Source organism: Daldinia caldariorum, assembly GCF_022478825.1.
Source record: "Daldinia caldariorum strain CBS 122874 unplaced genomic scaffold F4812scaffold_15, whole genome shotgun sequence".
In the NCBI taxonomy this organism is placed as follows: Eukaryota; Fungi; Ascomycota; class Sordariomycetes; order Xylariales; family Hypoxylaceae; genus Daldinia; species Daldinia caldariorum.
The window spans coordinates 305,585-319,324 of NW_025953051.1; the positions used below are offsets into that span (position 1 = coordinate 305,585).

Here is a 13,740-nt window from a genome sequence, read left to right on the forward strand (position 1 = left end):
AGTCGTCAACGACTGGCTAACTGTTTTTTTTTATTCGACTTGCGAAATGAAACGAATACGAGTGATGGAAAGGAACAGCACAGCTGTTGGAGAAGAAAGAAGGTATAGAAACTGGCTGTTGATGTTTAAAGAATGGGATGGGGAAGAAAAGAATCATGAGAAACGTATCGGCGGGAAGCCGTAGATCTTATACGACTCGATTTCCATAAGATCCGGAAAATCATCTTTCAACTTTTCTGGGGCGCTCAACCCATCTCGTTGGTGACCGTAGCCGGGGGCTGAAGCCTCGTAAACGGACCTAAACAGGCACGCTTGTGCTAGTCAAGTTGGTTGTGCAACGCGCTTTGCGTGAAGAAGGCCAAAAAATGTCTTGGCTGAAACCCATGTCTCCTTTTTCAACTTAAGATTTGGTATCGCAAGCCGGGTCTGCGAAGTAGGACCCGACAGCGCCAAGGAGACGAACACCTGAAATGGTACCGGACGTATTTGCGATACCCTGAAAGATCCTTCAATAATGGAAGTGATAATGATGGGTTTTGCCCGTGTCCGGACGGCTATCTCGGGTTCGTCTAGCCTCCGTTATGAGGCTCCTCTCAAGTGGGAATCTTAGAATTAAAGAAACGCACGGTTCCATTTTTTTTTAATTTTTTTTTGCGTATATCAAGAGTCTATTATTACAATTAAAGAGGTAGAAGAATAGAACGGGCATAGAATAGTACCACCTAGAGTTGCAATGCAATAGTCAATAGCAGGGAGTTAATAAGAAATTGAGCATTAGCCCAGGTACCTCCTAATGTACCCTTTAAAGATTGAAAAGGAATATCGACCGAAGATAGCTCGGTTAGAGAAGAGAAATATTGCAACGATAGAACTGAAAGAGGGGGCTTCTCTCGAGTCTCCATGAGTTCATGTCGTCTGAAGTCTAACAGGGGTAAACAAGGGGTAAAGCGGTTAGTTAAAAGCGAAGGGAACCCAGCTCCACTTACAGTCCTCCCAGCGTCCCTGGCTAGCGAAAACTGGCAGGGTACATGTCCTGGCAACCCCTTAGCTACTCCATAGAAGCCGAAATCTTGCAAGTTCGTATGTCGAATTTTATGCGAAGTGAAAACCAGGCTTACCATCCATGGGCAAACCCACGTTTTAAGGCATATATTCAAGACGAGGTAGGTTCGACGATATCAACATTTCGTGTATTTGTCGTACTATTTTGATAGATACCAGGTACTTATCCATGATAGAGTTACATTTTGCTATCCGACAGGCGGATTCAAAATACGCACTCTCACTCGTCAGTACGACTCCAAATATCTTTCTCAATCGCAGAGCGCCGCCAAGATTATCGCGACGCCGGTATAATAATATTCTGAGAATACCATGGCCATATATATATCCATTGCATTAAGATTCCGTTTTATTTGCCGCTGCTCTGGAGCCCTCGGCACCTAATGACGGGAACTTTTATCTCTCCTCCTTTCTTTTCTTTTCATTTCATCATTCCTCCTTTATTGGATTACATATTGAAAAATGGTGAAGATAACATAGCATATGATTTCAAATCACTCTTTCCGTAATCCATATAGAGACCTCTCATCATGAAGCTGTTGCGTCGGTGTAGATGTGAGAGCGGCAAGACTAGTCGAAACCGTCCGGTCGGAGACTTTCTTTGATAAGCGTCACATTCAAGGAGTCAGTCATGGCGGTAAATGATACCAAATTCGCGAATGGAATTGACGTAGTAACCCTCGAATGGTTTATTCCAGCAGCCGACATCTTACTTGATTTATAAGTCAATACTGATATCGAAGGCAATGACTAAGTCCGACTGTCACCAATTTATGTAGCACCTGTCTATCGGGCTTTGGGGTTGGCTTCCCGGATCTCTCGCCATACCCCTCAGTGATGGCGACATCTCATGATGTATAAGACGATCCGGGCGGGCCGGAGCCCACCTTATAACGTAGAAGAAACGGTGCGTCCCCGCCGCAGAAAGGAATCTTGTAAGTCCGTAGGAAGAGAGAAACGAATAAGAGACCATGGCCGAACAACAGCAACAGAAGAAGAAGCAGCTTCATCTCGGCGCTTTTATGCGCCCCGTGAGCTTGCACACGGGAGCATGGCGATATCCCGGTGCCTATCCCGACGCCAACTTCAACTTTCAGCATATCAAGTCGTTTGCGCAGAAGTTAGAAGCCGCCAAGTTTGACGCATTCTTCATGGCCGACCATCTGGCCGTATTAAACATGCCGATCGAGGCGCTCCGGCGTAGTCATACCGTCACATCTTTCGAGCCGTTTACTTTGCTATCGAGTCTGGCCGCGGTGACCGAGCGCATCGGTCTCGTTGCTACCGCCTCGACGACGTATGATGCGCCCTACCATATCGCCAGGCGCTTCGCATCGCTCGACCATCTGAGCGGAGGCCGCGCCGGCTGGAACATCGTCACGACGGCTAACCCGGATTCGGCGCGCAACTTCGGCCAGGATGCGCATAAAGAGCACAGCGAGCGCTATGCGCGGGCCCGCGAATTCTACGACGTAGTTACGGGCCTTTGGGACAGCTTCGCCGACGACGCATTTATACGCGACGCCGAAAGCGGCATTTTCTTTGATCCCGAACGTCTGCACGTTCTGGACCATCACGGAGCTGAGCTCCACGTGAGGGGCCCGTTGAACATTGCGCGTCCGCCGCAGGGGTGGCCGGTGATCGTGCAAGCCGGCGCATCGGAACCCGGCAAGCAGCTCGCTGCCGAGACGGCGGAGGTGGTATTCTGCGCACCGCGAAATCTCGAGGCGGGCAAAGAGTTTTTCAAGGACGTTAAGGGCCGACTTGCTGCTGTGGGCCGGTCTCCTGATGATATCAAGTTACTACCTGCAGCGTTTATAATCATCGGCGACACGGTTGAAGAAGCTCAGGCTAAGCGGCTAAAGCTAGACAGTCTTGTGCATTATGAGAGCTCTATCGCCTCGCTTTCTATCTCGCTTGGCTACGACGTCTCCAACTTAGATCCAGACGGCCCTCTACCAACGGAGCTTCCAGAGACCAATGCAAGCAAATCGAGTCGGGAAAGCGTATTGAAACTTGCGGCTACAGAAGGTCTTACTGTCCGCCAACTTGCGCAGAGATATGGAGGATATTCTGGTCTGGCATTTGTCGGAACGGTGCAGACAGTGGCTGATGAGATGGAGCAGTGGCTTATAGAGGAAGGCTCAGATGGCTTCAATGTTGTCTTCCCTTTCTTACCGCAAGGTCTTGATGATGTGGTTGAACGCTTGATTCCGGAGCTGCAGAGACGAGGCATCTTCCGTAAGGATTACGAAGGGACGACTCTACGAGAGCACCTGGGTCTCAAGCGTCCAAAGAACAAGTTTTTCCCCTGAAATAAGGCATGACAGTATGATACCGATTAGTAAACGCATTTATATACCATGTGAAGAATAACGAGTTACGATGATATTGATATTACTAGAAAGCTTTAACACCTCCTTGTTCTGAATTTGATAACCTGTCGCTCAGCTACTTCTTACCACTACACTTTCTGGTCAGCCGACTTGTTGCTGATGCACGCAGCTAGATACTTGGGAAGAGCTGCATAAACGGTGTATGAACATTAAATAATACCAACAGATCTCAGTTCATTCTGAGATTATGACGTGCTTTGAGGCCTTCATATACAGTATCTAGGTACCTAGTAAAAGAAAAGGGTGCGTTAATTGGGCTATCTTGCAGTCAACTTCTTTCATAGTCTTTCACTTCGTTACGGTTAGTCACCTGACAAGAACGCAGCAGTATGTGTAATTATAGTCAATTATATTATAAACTGGTAAGCCATAATCATAATAGGCAAGTCGTTAGAGTTCCAGATGAGACATCTAGAATAAAGAATACTTTCTGTATGTATAGCCACGAACTCCCTCAACCAGGTAGGTTGAAGTTCCACCCATAACAACGAAGTTGTTTCTGTGTCTTTCGGGTTCCAGCCCGTAACATATACAAGTATCTACCCATTCATGTGATGAGATGCTTATACCCTATAAGTCAAGCCATGTTGTCGTCGATCGTAGGCCATTGGCATTTTTATATCTCCACCACCGTCCTGGAGTATGAGGGTAAAGCATGAGAAACTGCGTCACGCCATCTTCAACTCTGGGTATAAACTCTGGTAAAGTAAAATTTACTTTCCATAGCCTACCAATTTGTTAGTTAAATCCTCCTAGTAATTGACTGTGAATGCCACTTACCAGGGTCGCCAGAGGAGGTCTGGTCGTCGCCCTCCTTAGTGGAGTTATTGCCGGTTGTCTTAATAGCGTTGCTCATCTTGGCTTCGTGAAGAGAAATAGAAACTTTATTGGAGTTCTGATGATTTGCTTTGATGATTTGCTTCAATATTGAGATTTGTTTGAAAAGAAGAGGGTTTGAGTTGGAAGTTGGAAGTTGGAAGTTCAGAAATAAGGCACCAAGATAATGATGCCAAATATATAGACATTCTCAACGGTACTAAGAGTACCTTAACTATGGACATTTGTGCGACTCATTTTACGGTCTATCCTACTTACTTTAACCCCTCTTCAAATCAATATTCGCAATTGTTCCGGTGTGCTTCATGTTCAACTTCGCACTTGAGTGTTAAAAACACGGCTAGTCAATGGCGAACGGACCATGGCGAATCCCGCGCAGATGCGAAGATAATTGAGAAAAACTAAGGCAAAACTCGCCGTTGTATAGCTACCCTTAACTTGAACCGCATTATTGTGTGCTTGAAATCTGTGTTGATGACTCAACTATATTTCGCATGCGTATTTCCATCTAATACGCCGCCATTGTCTACCTACCTAAGGGTACATGTAATACCAAGGAACGGGTAGTATGGTCTATGCTTAACACCCTATTTTATAAGTGATATTGGAACATTCTTTAACTAATCGAAAGGGGCAATAATCGTAGCTTTTTGTTTATCATAAATGCGTATAATTAACGTATTATTGTATTGCGTATTTCGTTCCATGTGATCACCCTCCTACTCTCAAGTGGACTCTCCTTGATCCCTTCCAATAAGTTATACGCGATAGTGTCTAAGGGTGTTTTATATTACGATTCCACCTACTTCTCACCCTATTTGCCACCCTACGGGATAAAAGGTAATGTGATAAGGTAATGTGATCAACCTTGAAGTTATCTGCGCATATGTTGAGAATACGCCGTAGTCCAGTCTAAACAGATACCTCGGATTCATGAGCAAGAGGCAAGTCGATATCTTCACCGACAAGAGTTTAACGATTTTATTGCCCACTGCTTAAGTCATGTGAAACTATCCTAGAGTCTAAAGTCGTCCTGAACCCACGTGAAGGATGTGGTCTTGTGTAACACCACGATACCCTACCATCATACCCTGCGCGCGCGTCAAGCGTAGGTACCTAAGATATTCGGGAACATTCCGTATGGAAATGTTAGTCGGGATACTACAGTAAGCCCACGCGTCAAAGAAATCGACTTCTTCAGATTACCCTATGTCGAAACTGTTTTATGTTAATGTCTTCTTAGTGCCAGTACTGAATGCAGCGCATTTGCGTCGTTAAGTGTTGCGGTGTAGGATTAAAGCATCGGGTTGGTATTGACACGGATCGAATTTATTGGTGGGACTTGCCTGTATGACCAGGCCAAAAGTGCATTTTTGTGTAGGAGTTTGCCACTCGTCTGCGCAGCAGGAAAGGCTCTCGCGCAAATGCGTCAGGCTCTGGTTGTCAGCTCATGATTTTACCCCTGCCATAGCCTATCTTGTGATTTAATCCCTCGCTGGCCTTTATTCTCTACCCAGGCCAACAAAGCATGGTGTCTAGAGATCATAATACAGTTGCTTATTATTTTGATCACCATCTAGCAAGGCTCGTCGATAGCTGCGGAAACGAGATGATCTGTGAAGTCGACCAGGAAGCTATGACTACTGTGCATATTGAATTATACCACAACTGCTCTCTCTATTGGTAGAAGCAGTCGCTATGGAATCGTCTACGGCACGAGAAGTGATGCTTCTCTGCTCACCGCATGAAAAAGCTAACAAGAACTTACACACACAGGATGAATCCGGAGCCAATGCCGACATTGACCTCATTAAAGGCCCAAATCCCAACTCGCTTCACCGCATAGGCGCACTGTCAACCAGGTCTGACAGTCCAAGTACGGTCGAAAGTGTTTGCTGGGATCAAAACTCGGCTGTGTACTCGGAAGCAAGTCCAGCTTCCTTCAAGGATGACCTGTTTGTAGAACCGGAATTGAACGTGACCGACCGATGTGGGAGATCACCCGATAGCGACGACGAAGCCCATAACCCACCCCGTCTCCCAGAGGCGCTGTGAGTTGCTTTTATCCCTCTATCCCATCTAACACTTTCTATCGTTAATTTTGCAAGTTTAAGATATCTCAGACCAATACTCACAGAAACAATGGGTAGCGACTATCACGATGATGCGAGAAACGCAGATGCAAGACGGATATTATCTGACGACAACGACGAAAACGACTCATCCTTAGAACACCCAAGCACATCTAGTCAAATTGTAGACGAGGAATTTAGCAGCGAATTCGAAGACGACGATTTCGATTCGGACGACGACGAATGGGGTGGCGAGCCCGACAAGATCGATACTGCGGTGTTGATGAATGTTCCCGACCTGGACTTTGCTGCATCGCTGATTATGGAATTGCATAGAGACCGTGTCCATAGCGAAGCGCGGAGAATTGGAGGTTGGCAAAAAGGAGTCGTTACCTGCCAAGCATCACCTGGGTCGGGGGAGAATTCGCGCCAATCGTTTGCGAATTCTAGCGCAGGCCAGAGATCTTCTCAGTCCCGCAAGAAGCAGCGATTCTCAGATGCGAGAAGAAGAGGCTCTGATGATGGAGAAGGCGAAAGGGAGGAGGGGGAAGGAGGTGGTTCTCCTGAAAACCACGACGATGGTTCAATATCAGGCGAGCAGAGAGGGCGATATGCTTGCCCTTTCAATAAATCCGATCCGCGTCGGTTTTGCAGCAACCCTATGACTGGGGACCAATACAGAGTATGCGAGTCAGGATACAAGACGATCCAACGTTTAAAGTGAGGACCCGTGGTAAATACCGAAGAAAATGAACTAACTATTATCGAGGGAGCATATTAAACGGAAGCATCTGCTAATCCAGTGTGAGCGTTGCTATAAGAATTTCTCGGGGAAAGGGAAACCTATCGAAGACAGTGTCTCTGACCTAAGAAAACATCGTCAGCAGTTGGAGTCATGTGCCGTGGGAAGCTCCGAAAGCAACTCGGGCATAAACATGGAGCAATGGACACTGCTGGATAGAAGCGGAGGCAGAAAGAGGCAGAAGATTTCAGAAGTTGAGAAATGGTTCAACATTTGGGACACAATTTACCCAGGAAAGACTCGTCCTCCACACCCTTGTGGGTTTTCTCGCGGAAAGCAGCGGTACAATATCCGGTTATAAGTCTAACCTTTTTGCTAGGGGCTGAACGGACCACGATAGGCATTAGGTCATTACCAGCGCCGGCAAGCACTCAGGTTTTTGCGAACCTGTTCCAACGATTCCTGGACCACGGAACTATTTCAGGTAATATCCAGTTTGTCCAAGGACAAGAGGTGTTGATGAAAAGCCGTATAAACTCGTTGGCTCAAATGGCTTACAATATCCACATGAGTGTGAACGAGACACCTTCCTTAGAGAATTCTTCATCTAGCGGCCAGACAGCAACCCAAATCACCATGCCTTCAACTCCCGTTATCGGTAATCCAAACTTGACGAGCGTAGTCCAACGACATATGCCAGTCCCAAAGATGACCAGGCAGAACAGTCAACCAATGCTTATAAGAGAGCCCCAGCCTCAGTATATGATGCTTCAACCACAGATGTCACCAGCAATGAGTTATGGGCCACCGAATTTTCCCGGATACGGAGCGAATCAACTAGCCAGGATCCCGCCCAATCCCATGCCTGGTCCTTCTCAAGCTCTGGTGTTAGACCAAGCCGAGTATCATTGGTCTTATGGTAATATGAGCAACAGTTGGGCTGGGTTCGAGTATCCGCTACATATAGATACCGAGAATACGGACCTTTCTTATATACAACAAAACGAACAAAACTAAAAGCGACCCTACCACATTCCTGGGACTTATTCAGTAGTCCTACTTTTCAGGCATCATGGCCTTTTCAACAGACTTACGGACTACGCCATATTCAACAAATATCACGTTCTAGCTTAAAAGGTATTGAGGGGTGGATTTTAAATGCTCGGCTTCGCATTTAAAGGTTTTTCCTTATGTCATGGGGATTTGCTTGACACTATATTCATAGCTGGTGTCTGCTATGAATAACGGTCCTTTATGTCAAGACCAGGTGGATATGATGATTGGGATAGATAGGGTGGTTCTAAACTCTCTTTAAAAACAGCTAAAAATTTCAACTTTTGTCTTCCTTTGTTTTTCCTACATTACAAAATTACCTCAATTCAAGGATCTCTACCTACAGCAAGCGAATTTCATCTGGTACTTAAAATAGTCTTCTTCCAGTTGTACCTAGACTTAGAAACTTGTATAAATGAACTAAGATACCTAGCATAAAACTTTGCCAAAGCGTAATAGAAAAAAAGGAGCAAGACGAAATCTACCACACATTGAATATATTGATATTTCTCTTGGTTAACATGGATTGGAATATCAAATATCAGTATACCTCATATCACAAAGACCCTACAACCCTCACCACCAGTTCTCTCGCACAAAAGCTTCCCCTACAGCGCTACCTAGCTCTGAGAAATACAACCCCTGATTTTAAAACCTACTTCGCAAAGATCACCAGCGTGACCAACTCTCCCTGGCGATAGTAGCATAAGTGCCATCGATAACTCGGATATTACACATCCACATCCACATCACACACGATCTCCGCCCACAGTCGTGGCTCCCCAGCGCCGCTTTCAACACAGGTTTATCCCATTCTAACTTCCCACCGAAGTGTCCAGATAAGAAACATCAATATGTATTAATCCCATGACCCTTAGATTACCTGTTTACTGGTTATTATCTCCTACCCAGACCAGACCGTAGGATACACACAAACAACCAACTAACTCCCTTTCTTGTTAGCTGACCACTCCCGGGCAATCGTCTCAACGGTGCGTCTCGATCAGATATCCCGTCTACACGGCTGAAACGGACTTCGAAGAGTCGCCAGTATTGTCGAACGCCCCCTCCCCCCCTATTGCGTTCACGAATGAACTCTGAATTACGTAGACGACAAGTGGCGGAAAGGGATTCGGGTGGGAAAGACATGAGCACACGTCAAACCGAACATTCCCAACACGAGCGGAGTAATTAATCTTAGGTATTTAGACTAGAGTGGCATTTTGGGAGATAATACCGTGTACGCTATCGTTAATCTTTAGCTATCTGAGCATAAATGTACAATATGCCATACCTTAGGTTAGGTACACAACTGCACGTAACACCAAAAGTGCCCAAATCAAGCTACTGCACAAAAACCAAAGAGCGATACCTCGGCGTCCTGAAATGCAATCATCAATTGGGAAAGACTACGATTGTCCTAATAGTACATACAAGGTACTGAGTCTCAAAAAAACAAAGCAACATATCTTTGCGAACTCCATGCCATCTCCACTAATCCGTAGCTTTCCTTTTGTAATAACCACCCTGAAAAATCTAGTCGTCATCAGTGTATCGGGGGCCTGCTGCCGGTGTTTCTGCGTTGTAAGCACCGGGGGTAGGTGCTCCGTAATACCCGCTTGAGGAGGCAAAACCGCTTGCTGCTGGTGTTGGGGCAGCCGCAGCAGGAGTGGGTGCAGAGTCAGCTCCCCATCCACCTTGCCACGCGGCGCCGGGAGTGGGTGCATTCATAGCGCCAGGAGTAGGCGCGTTGTAGGCACCAGGGGTTGGGGCATTCATGGCACCGGGCGTAGGAGCACCTAGAAGACCAGCGCCGGGAGTTGGCGCATCGTAAGCGTTTGACGATCCGCTTGCACCAGGGGTGTAGCCCCAAGTATCGTTTCCGCTGGCTCCCGGAGTGGCCGCAGAAGCGCCGTAAGGTGTTTTGGAACCCCAGTTGTCACCGCTACTACCACCGTACGCAGGTGTCTTAGATCCGTGACTAAAGTGGTCAGGTGCTGGTGTTTTGGCGCCTGAAGACCAGGCAGGTGTGCGGCTTCCGGAACCGTAAGAAGTTTTGCTACCATCGTAAGGATTGACTGTGCGAGAACCATCTGCCCACGCTGGCGTTCGCCCGCCGTCGCCACCTTTACTCCACGCTGGGGTGCGTCCACCACTGGCTCCAGCAGACGGCGTCTTCCAGGCAGGAGTTCGTGATGAGGCTCCACCCACAGGAGTGCGACCCCCGCTCCAGTCCGAGTTTCCTTGAGCAGGTCTTCCAGGAAGTCCTCCTTGACCAGGGCGGCGTGTGTCATAGTTTTTGATTTCACGCCCAGTAATACTATCGCGGACCGTAATATCGCTCTTCAATACGCTGATGACTTTACCCTTGCTGTGCATTTCCACACGAGCGTGAGTGTCTGTGGTATCTTTGACACGACCAAGCACGCCCTTGTAGCCTCCCTTTCTAATCGTAACGGTTTGGCCGATTAGCTTATCACGCCCGAATGTCGCTTTGGGGGGTGGCATGTTGTTCCTATCACCATTGGGGCTCAATTTCCTCGCAGGATTCATGACCGTTAAATCCGGCCCAGAGCTGCCGGCATTGACGCGGCCTCCCTTCGCTGAAATCGTGGAGACATTATTAACCTTGGATACAAAGATACCGGCGTTTTCTGTGGTAGCGTTCGTATGACAGAACACATAAGTGCGGTGGATATGAACAATCTTTCCTTGCCGACCCATGCCGCCATACTCCTTAACCACATCATCGGGCCTGATCTCGGATCCGTTGCGATCGGCAGCCACAGCGAGCTTTCGCTTTGGTAGTTTGTTCGCGATTTGTGAGGGCATAACTTGTCTCGTATCGCCATTCTGATCTAATACCACCAACGTCTCTCGGTCGACCTTGACAATGCAGCCTACAGTCATGGGATCGAGCTGGACTAAGTCAAGTAACGAGTATTGACCTAAGGATCCTTGGCCACCGATATCACTGGCCTCTCTGAGATCCTTACTGAATACGGTAATTTCGGTAGTCGTCTGGTCAGTCAAGAGGGTGACACGATCTTCGGAAATGTTCACCACCATACCGACCTCGTCACGATATCGACTACCACCGATGACTTTAACGTGGTCACCAGTTCGGAATCGCTTGCGAAGGCCTTTCGTAGGTACCTCAATGGTCTGCCCAACTAGATCTCCTTCTGTGACTGAAATTGTGACAATATCCGCCTGAACATTTGTAGCTTTACCAACTACACCTTTCTGTTCGCCTTCGTATACCTCTACTACATCGCCGGGCAGATATGCGACATTTGCATTACTGTCCTTGAGACTGGCGGCGAGAGATTTGAGATCGATGTTCTCAACTCCGTCTTCACCTCCAGAGGCAAATCTTGTGACCTCTTCCAGCGTTGGGTTTACATCGCTAACAACCAAATGCTGAATTTTGATATCCTTGACCTGGAAGCCCTTCTCGAATTCATCGCCGTTGTAGTTCCAGGTGTTAGTTTGACTGCTATACTGGAGCGTGCGTGGGTGCCTCTTCCTCGCTTCCACTTCGCTAAATAGCCGCTGAGGAGGTCGTGGGCCTACAACAGGCCGCCTTCGTTTCTTGTCAGCAGTCAAGGGTATCGATTCGTCTCGTAGTCCATAGTCCAGCCTGGGGATGAAGCGCACTCTAGCATCGAGGCCATTCTCCGTGATATCGAGAACCTGCGCCAGATCACCAGCGTGTTTAGCAGGCCGGCGGAGTCGTACCCAAGCACCAGGCTCTAGTGTAGGGGTCTTCTGAACTCTCAATAGATCAGGTCGTTCTTTGATGTCGACAAGAAGCATTTTGGTACGAGGATATACGTTCATCATGTCCTCGAGCGCTAACATTACGTCGGTCTGTCGGGGGGCTTCGACGTAGATAAGGCCCTTCAAGATGGAGTTAGGACCACCTCGCTCGAAGACACTGGTGACGGCTAGCTGATCTTTTGTGTTCCAGCGTTCGGCTATCCTCTTCGTAATGGCTTGGACTACTTCGCGCTCCTTGCCTTCTTTGCATCGCACACCCCAGATACCAGGGTCATCAACACTAGGCACGAGTAGCCGCTGGGGGATAATGGCCGAGTCGCCCATGCCCCTAGCAGTGCGGCGGTTTCCATATTTGCGTACGTAGCCTTCAGCCGCGCGCTCTAGATCTTCCTGTGTAATGGCATCTCGCTGTCGGTCGAGCTCACGGTGTCGTCGATCGTCATCTAGTCGACTCTGCTCGCCGAAATCGCCGGCTTCCTCGTGTTCAATAAATCCCTCATTCTCTTCAGCGGCTTCTTCGTCATCTTCGCCCTCATCTTCGTCATCGACCTCAGCTTCGATATCGATGAAGGCGTTTCGTCTATCGCGACGACGCTTGCGACGATGGCCCTTCAAGTAGAAATTGAGTTAGATATTGATTCCGATGGTGTGTAAAGATAATAAATGCATGACGAAGGTAATAGCAGGATATGGGATGAATGGAAAAATGCTTACCTGAATCTCCTCGTCCTCTTCATCGTCTTCTTCTTCTTCGTCCTCCTCTTCATCGTCATTTCTGCCAGCGTCATCCTCGGCGTCTTCATCTTCTTCATCCTCTTCATTATCACCTTCATTGCGAGGAGGCGAGGATTTCCGTAATTGTTGTTTTGGCTGGTCATCCTGTCCTTCCTCGTCGCTCAGGTCAGCGGGTGCAGGATGGAAGTCATCTTCGTCCTCGGACTCGAGATCGTGGTCGCGAGGGTCACTCATATTGGTTGGAAGTATTAAGGGGATATATTAACACGTGTAAATGTTTTGGAATGGAGGTAGAATTTGTAAAGGAAATGAAAGGAAAAGAGAAGAAGATGTGAAAGATGAATTAAAGTTGATGAAGGATTGAACGTTGAACGTTGGACGTTGAACGGTTGAACGCGACAGATGGTTTCTTTTACACGTTTAACTGCTGCAGCCGCAACCTGCAGAAACGTACTAAATCTCTGGGATAATTCTGGAGAATGGAAGCTTCAATTACGCCAATCCTGATGAGGCTTAGCCGTAGCTGTCGACTGGCCAATGATGAATTTTCTTTTTTTTTCTTTTTTTGGAGGGGGGAGATGTGGCTAGGCAACTAATGGTGATTGTGAGTTAACCTGGTATTTAACCATCATTTTTTTGTTGTTCGATCAAAGGCAATGTTGTAATGATATGAAATGATAAAATCGGAGGACATCGAAAAATAAAGTAACAATATGGCCTTTTCCTTTTTGAAGAGGACCGTATTTTTTTTCTAAGCGTAGAACAAGTTTGTAGTACGATTATGTATTATAAGGTTGGCGCTATGAGCTGGCTATACAAATTCAAATATTAAAATTGTTTTAAAAATCCTACTTAGCAAGTGATTCTAGTACTTTAGGTATACATCATGAAAGATAGTATCAGAATAATTCTTGAATTTCTTTCTACATAACAGTATTTTTTTTGGGGGGGGGGGGGGGGGGGGGGGATAAATAGCCAAAAAAAACGGGGTAAAAAGTAGGTTTAAGTAGTATTGGTGTAAATAAAGGAACTAATATAGCAGGATTAAGTTAATGATAAA

At 47.0% G+C, this 13,740-nt stretch overlaps 3 protein-coding genes across 3 annotated transcripts; 2 read left to right on the forward strand and 1 right to left on the reverse strand.

Moving 5' to 3' along the window:
* Positions 1-1,622: 1,622 nt before the first annotated feature.
* On the forward strand, positions 1,623-3,666 carry F4812DRAFT_119236 (monooxygenase). The gene has a single exon (XM_047929443.1). The coding sequence runs from the start codon at positions 2,034-2,036 to the stop codon at positions 3,375-3,377; it is 1,344 nt and encodes a 447-aa protein (XP_047787682.1). The 5' UTR covers positions 1,623-2,033; the 3' UTR covers positions 3,378-3,666.
* Positions 3,667-5,993: 2,327 nt separating this feature from the next.
* F4812DRAFT_452339 (uncharacterized protein) lies at positions 5,994-8,126 on the forward strand (the record flags this gene model as incomplete). Its single annotated transcript, XM_047936335.1, has 4 exons — positions 5,994-6,346; positions 6,404-7,087; positions 7,137-7,426; positions 7,489-8,126. The coding sequence occupies 4 exons, from the start codon at positions 5,994-5,996 to the stop codon at positions 8,124-8,126; spliced, it is 1,965 nt and encodes a 654-aa protein (XP_047787683.1).
* A 1,378-nt stretch (positions 8,127-9,504) lies between these two features.
* On the reverse strand, positions 9,505-13,003 carry F4812DRAFT_119294 (transcription initiation protein). Its single transcript, XM_047929444.1, has 2 exons — positions 12,660-13,003; positions 9,505-12,554 (listed from the first exon to the last, which is right to left on the reverse strand). The coding sequence occupies exons 1-2, from the start codon at positions 12,912-12,914 to the stop codon at positions 9,699-9,701; spliced, it is 3,111 nt and encodes a 1,036-aa protein (XP_047787684.1). The 5' UTR covers positions 12,915-13,003; the 3' UTR covers positions 9,505-9,698.
* Between the last annotated feature and the right edge of the window lie 737 nt (positions 13,004-13,740).

Coding starts and splice junctions, on each gene's coding strand:
- F4812DRAFT_119236 (XM_047929443.1), top strand. CDS start 2,034: ATGGCCGAACAACAGCAACAGAAGAAGAAGCAGCTTCATCTCGGCGCT.
- F4812DRAFT_119294 (XM_047929444.1), bottom strand. CDS start 12,914: ATGAGTGACCCTCGCGACCACGATCTCGAGTCCGAGGACGAAGATGAC. Junction 12,555..12,659: donor AAGAGGACGAGGAGATTCAG/GTAAGCATTTTT, acceptor TTCTACTTGAAG/GGCCATCGTCGCAAGCGTCG.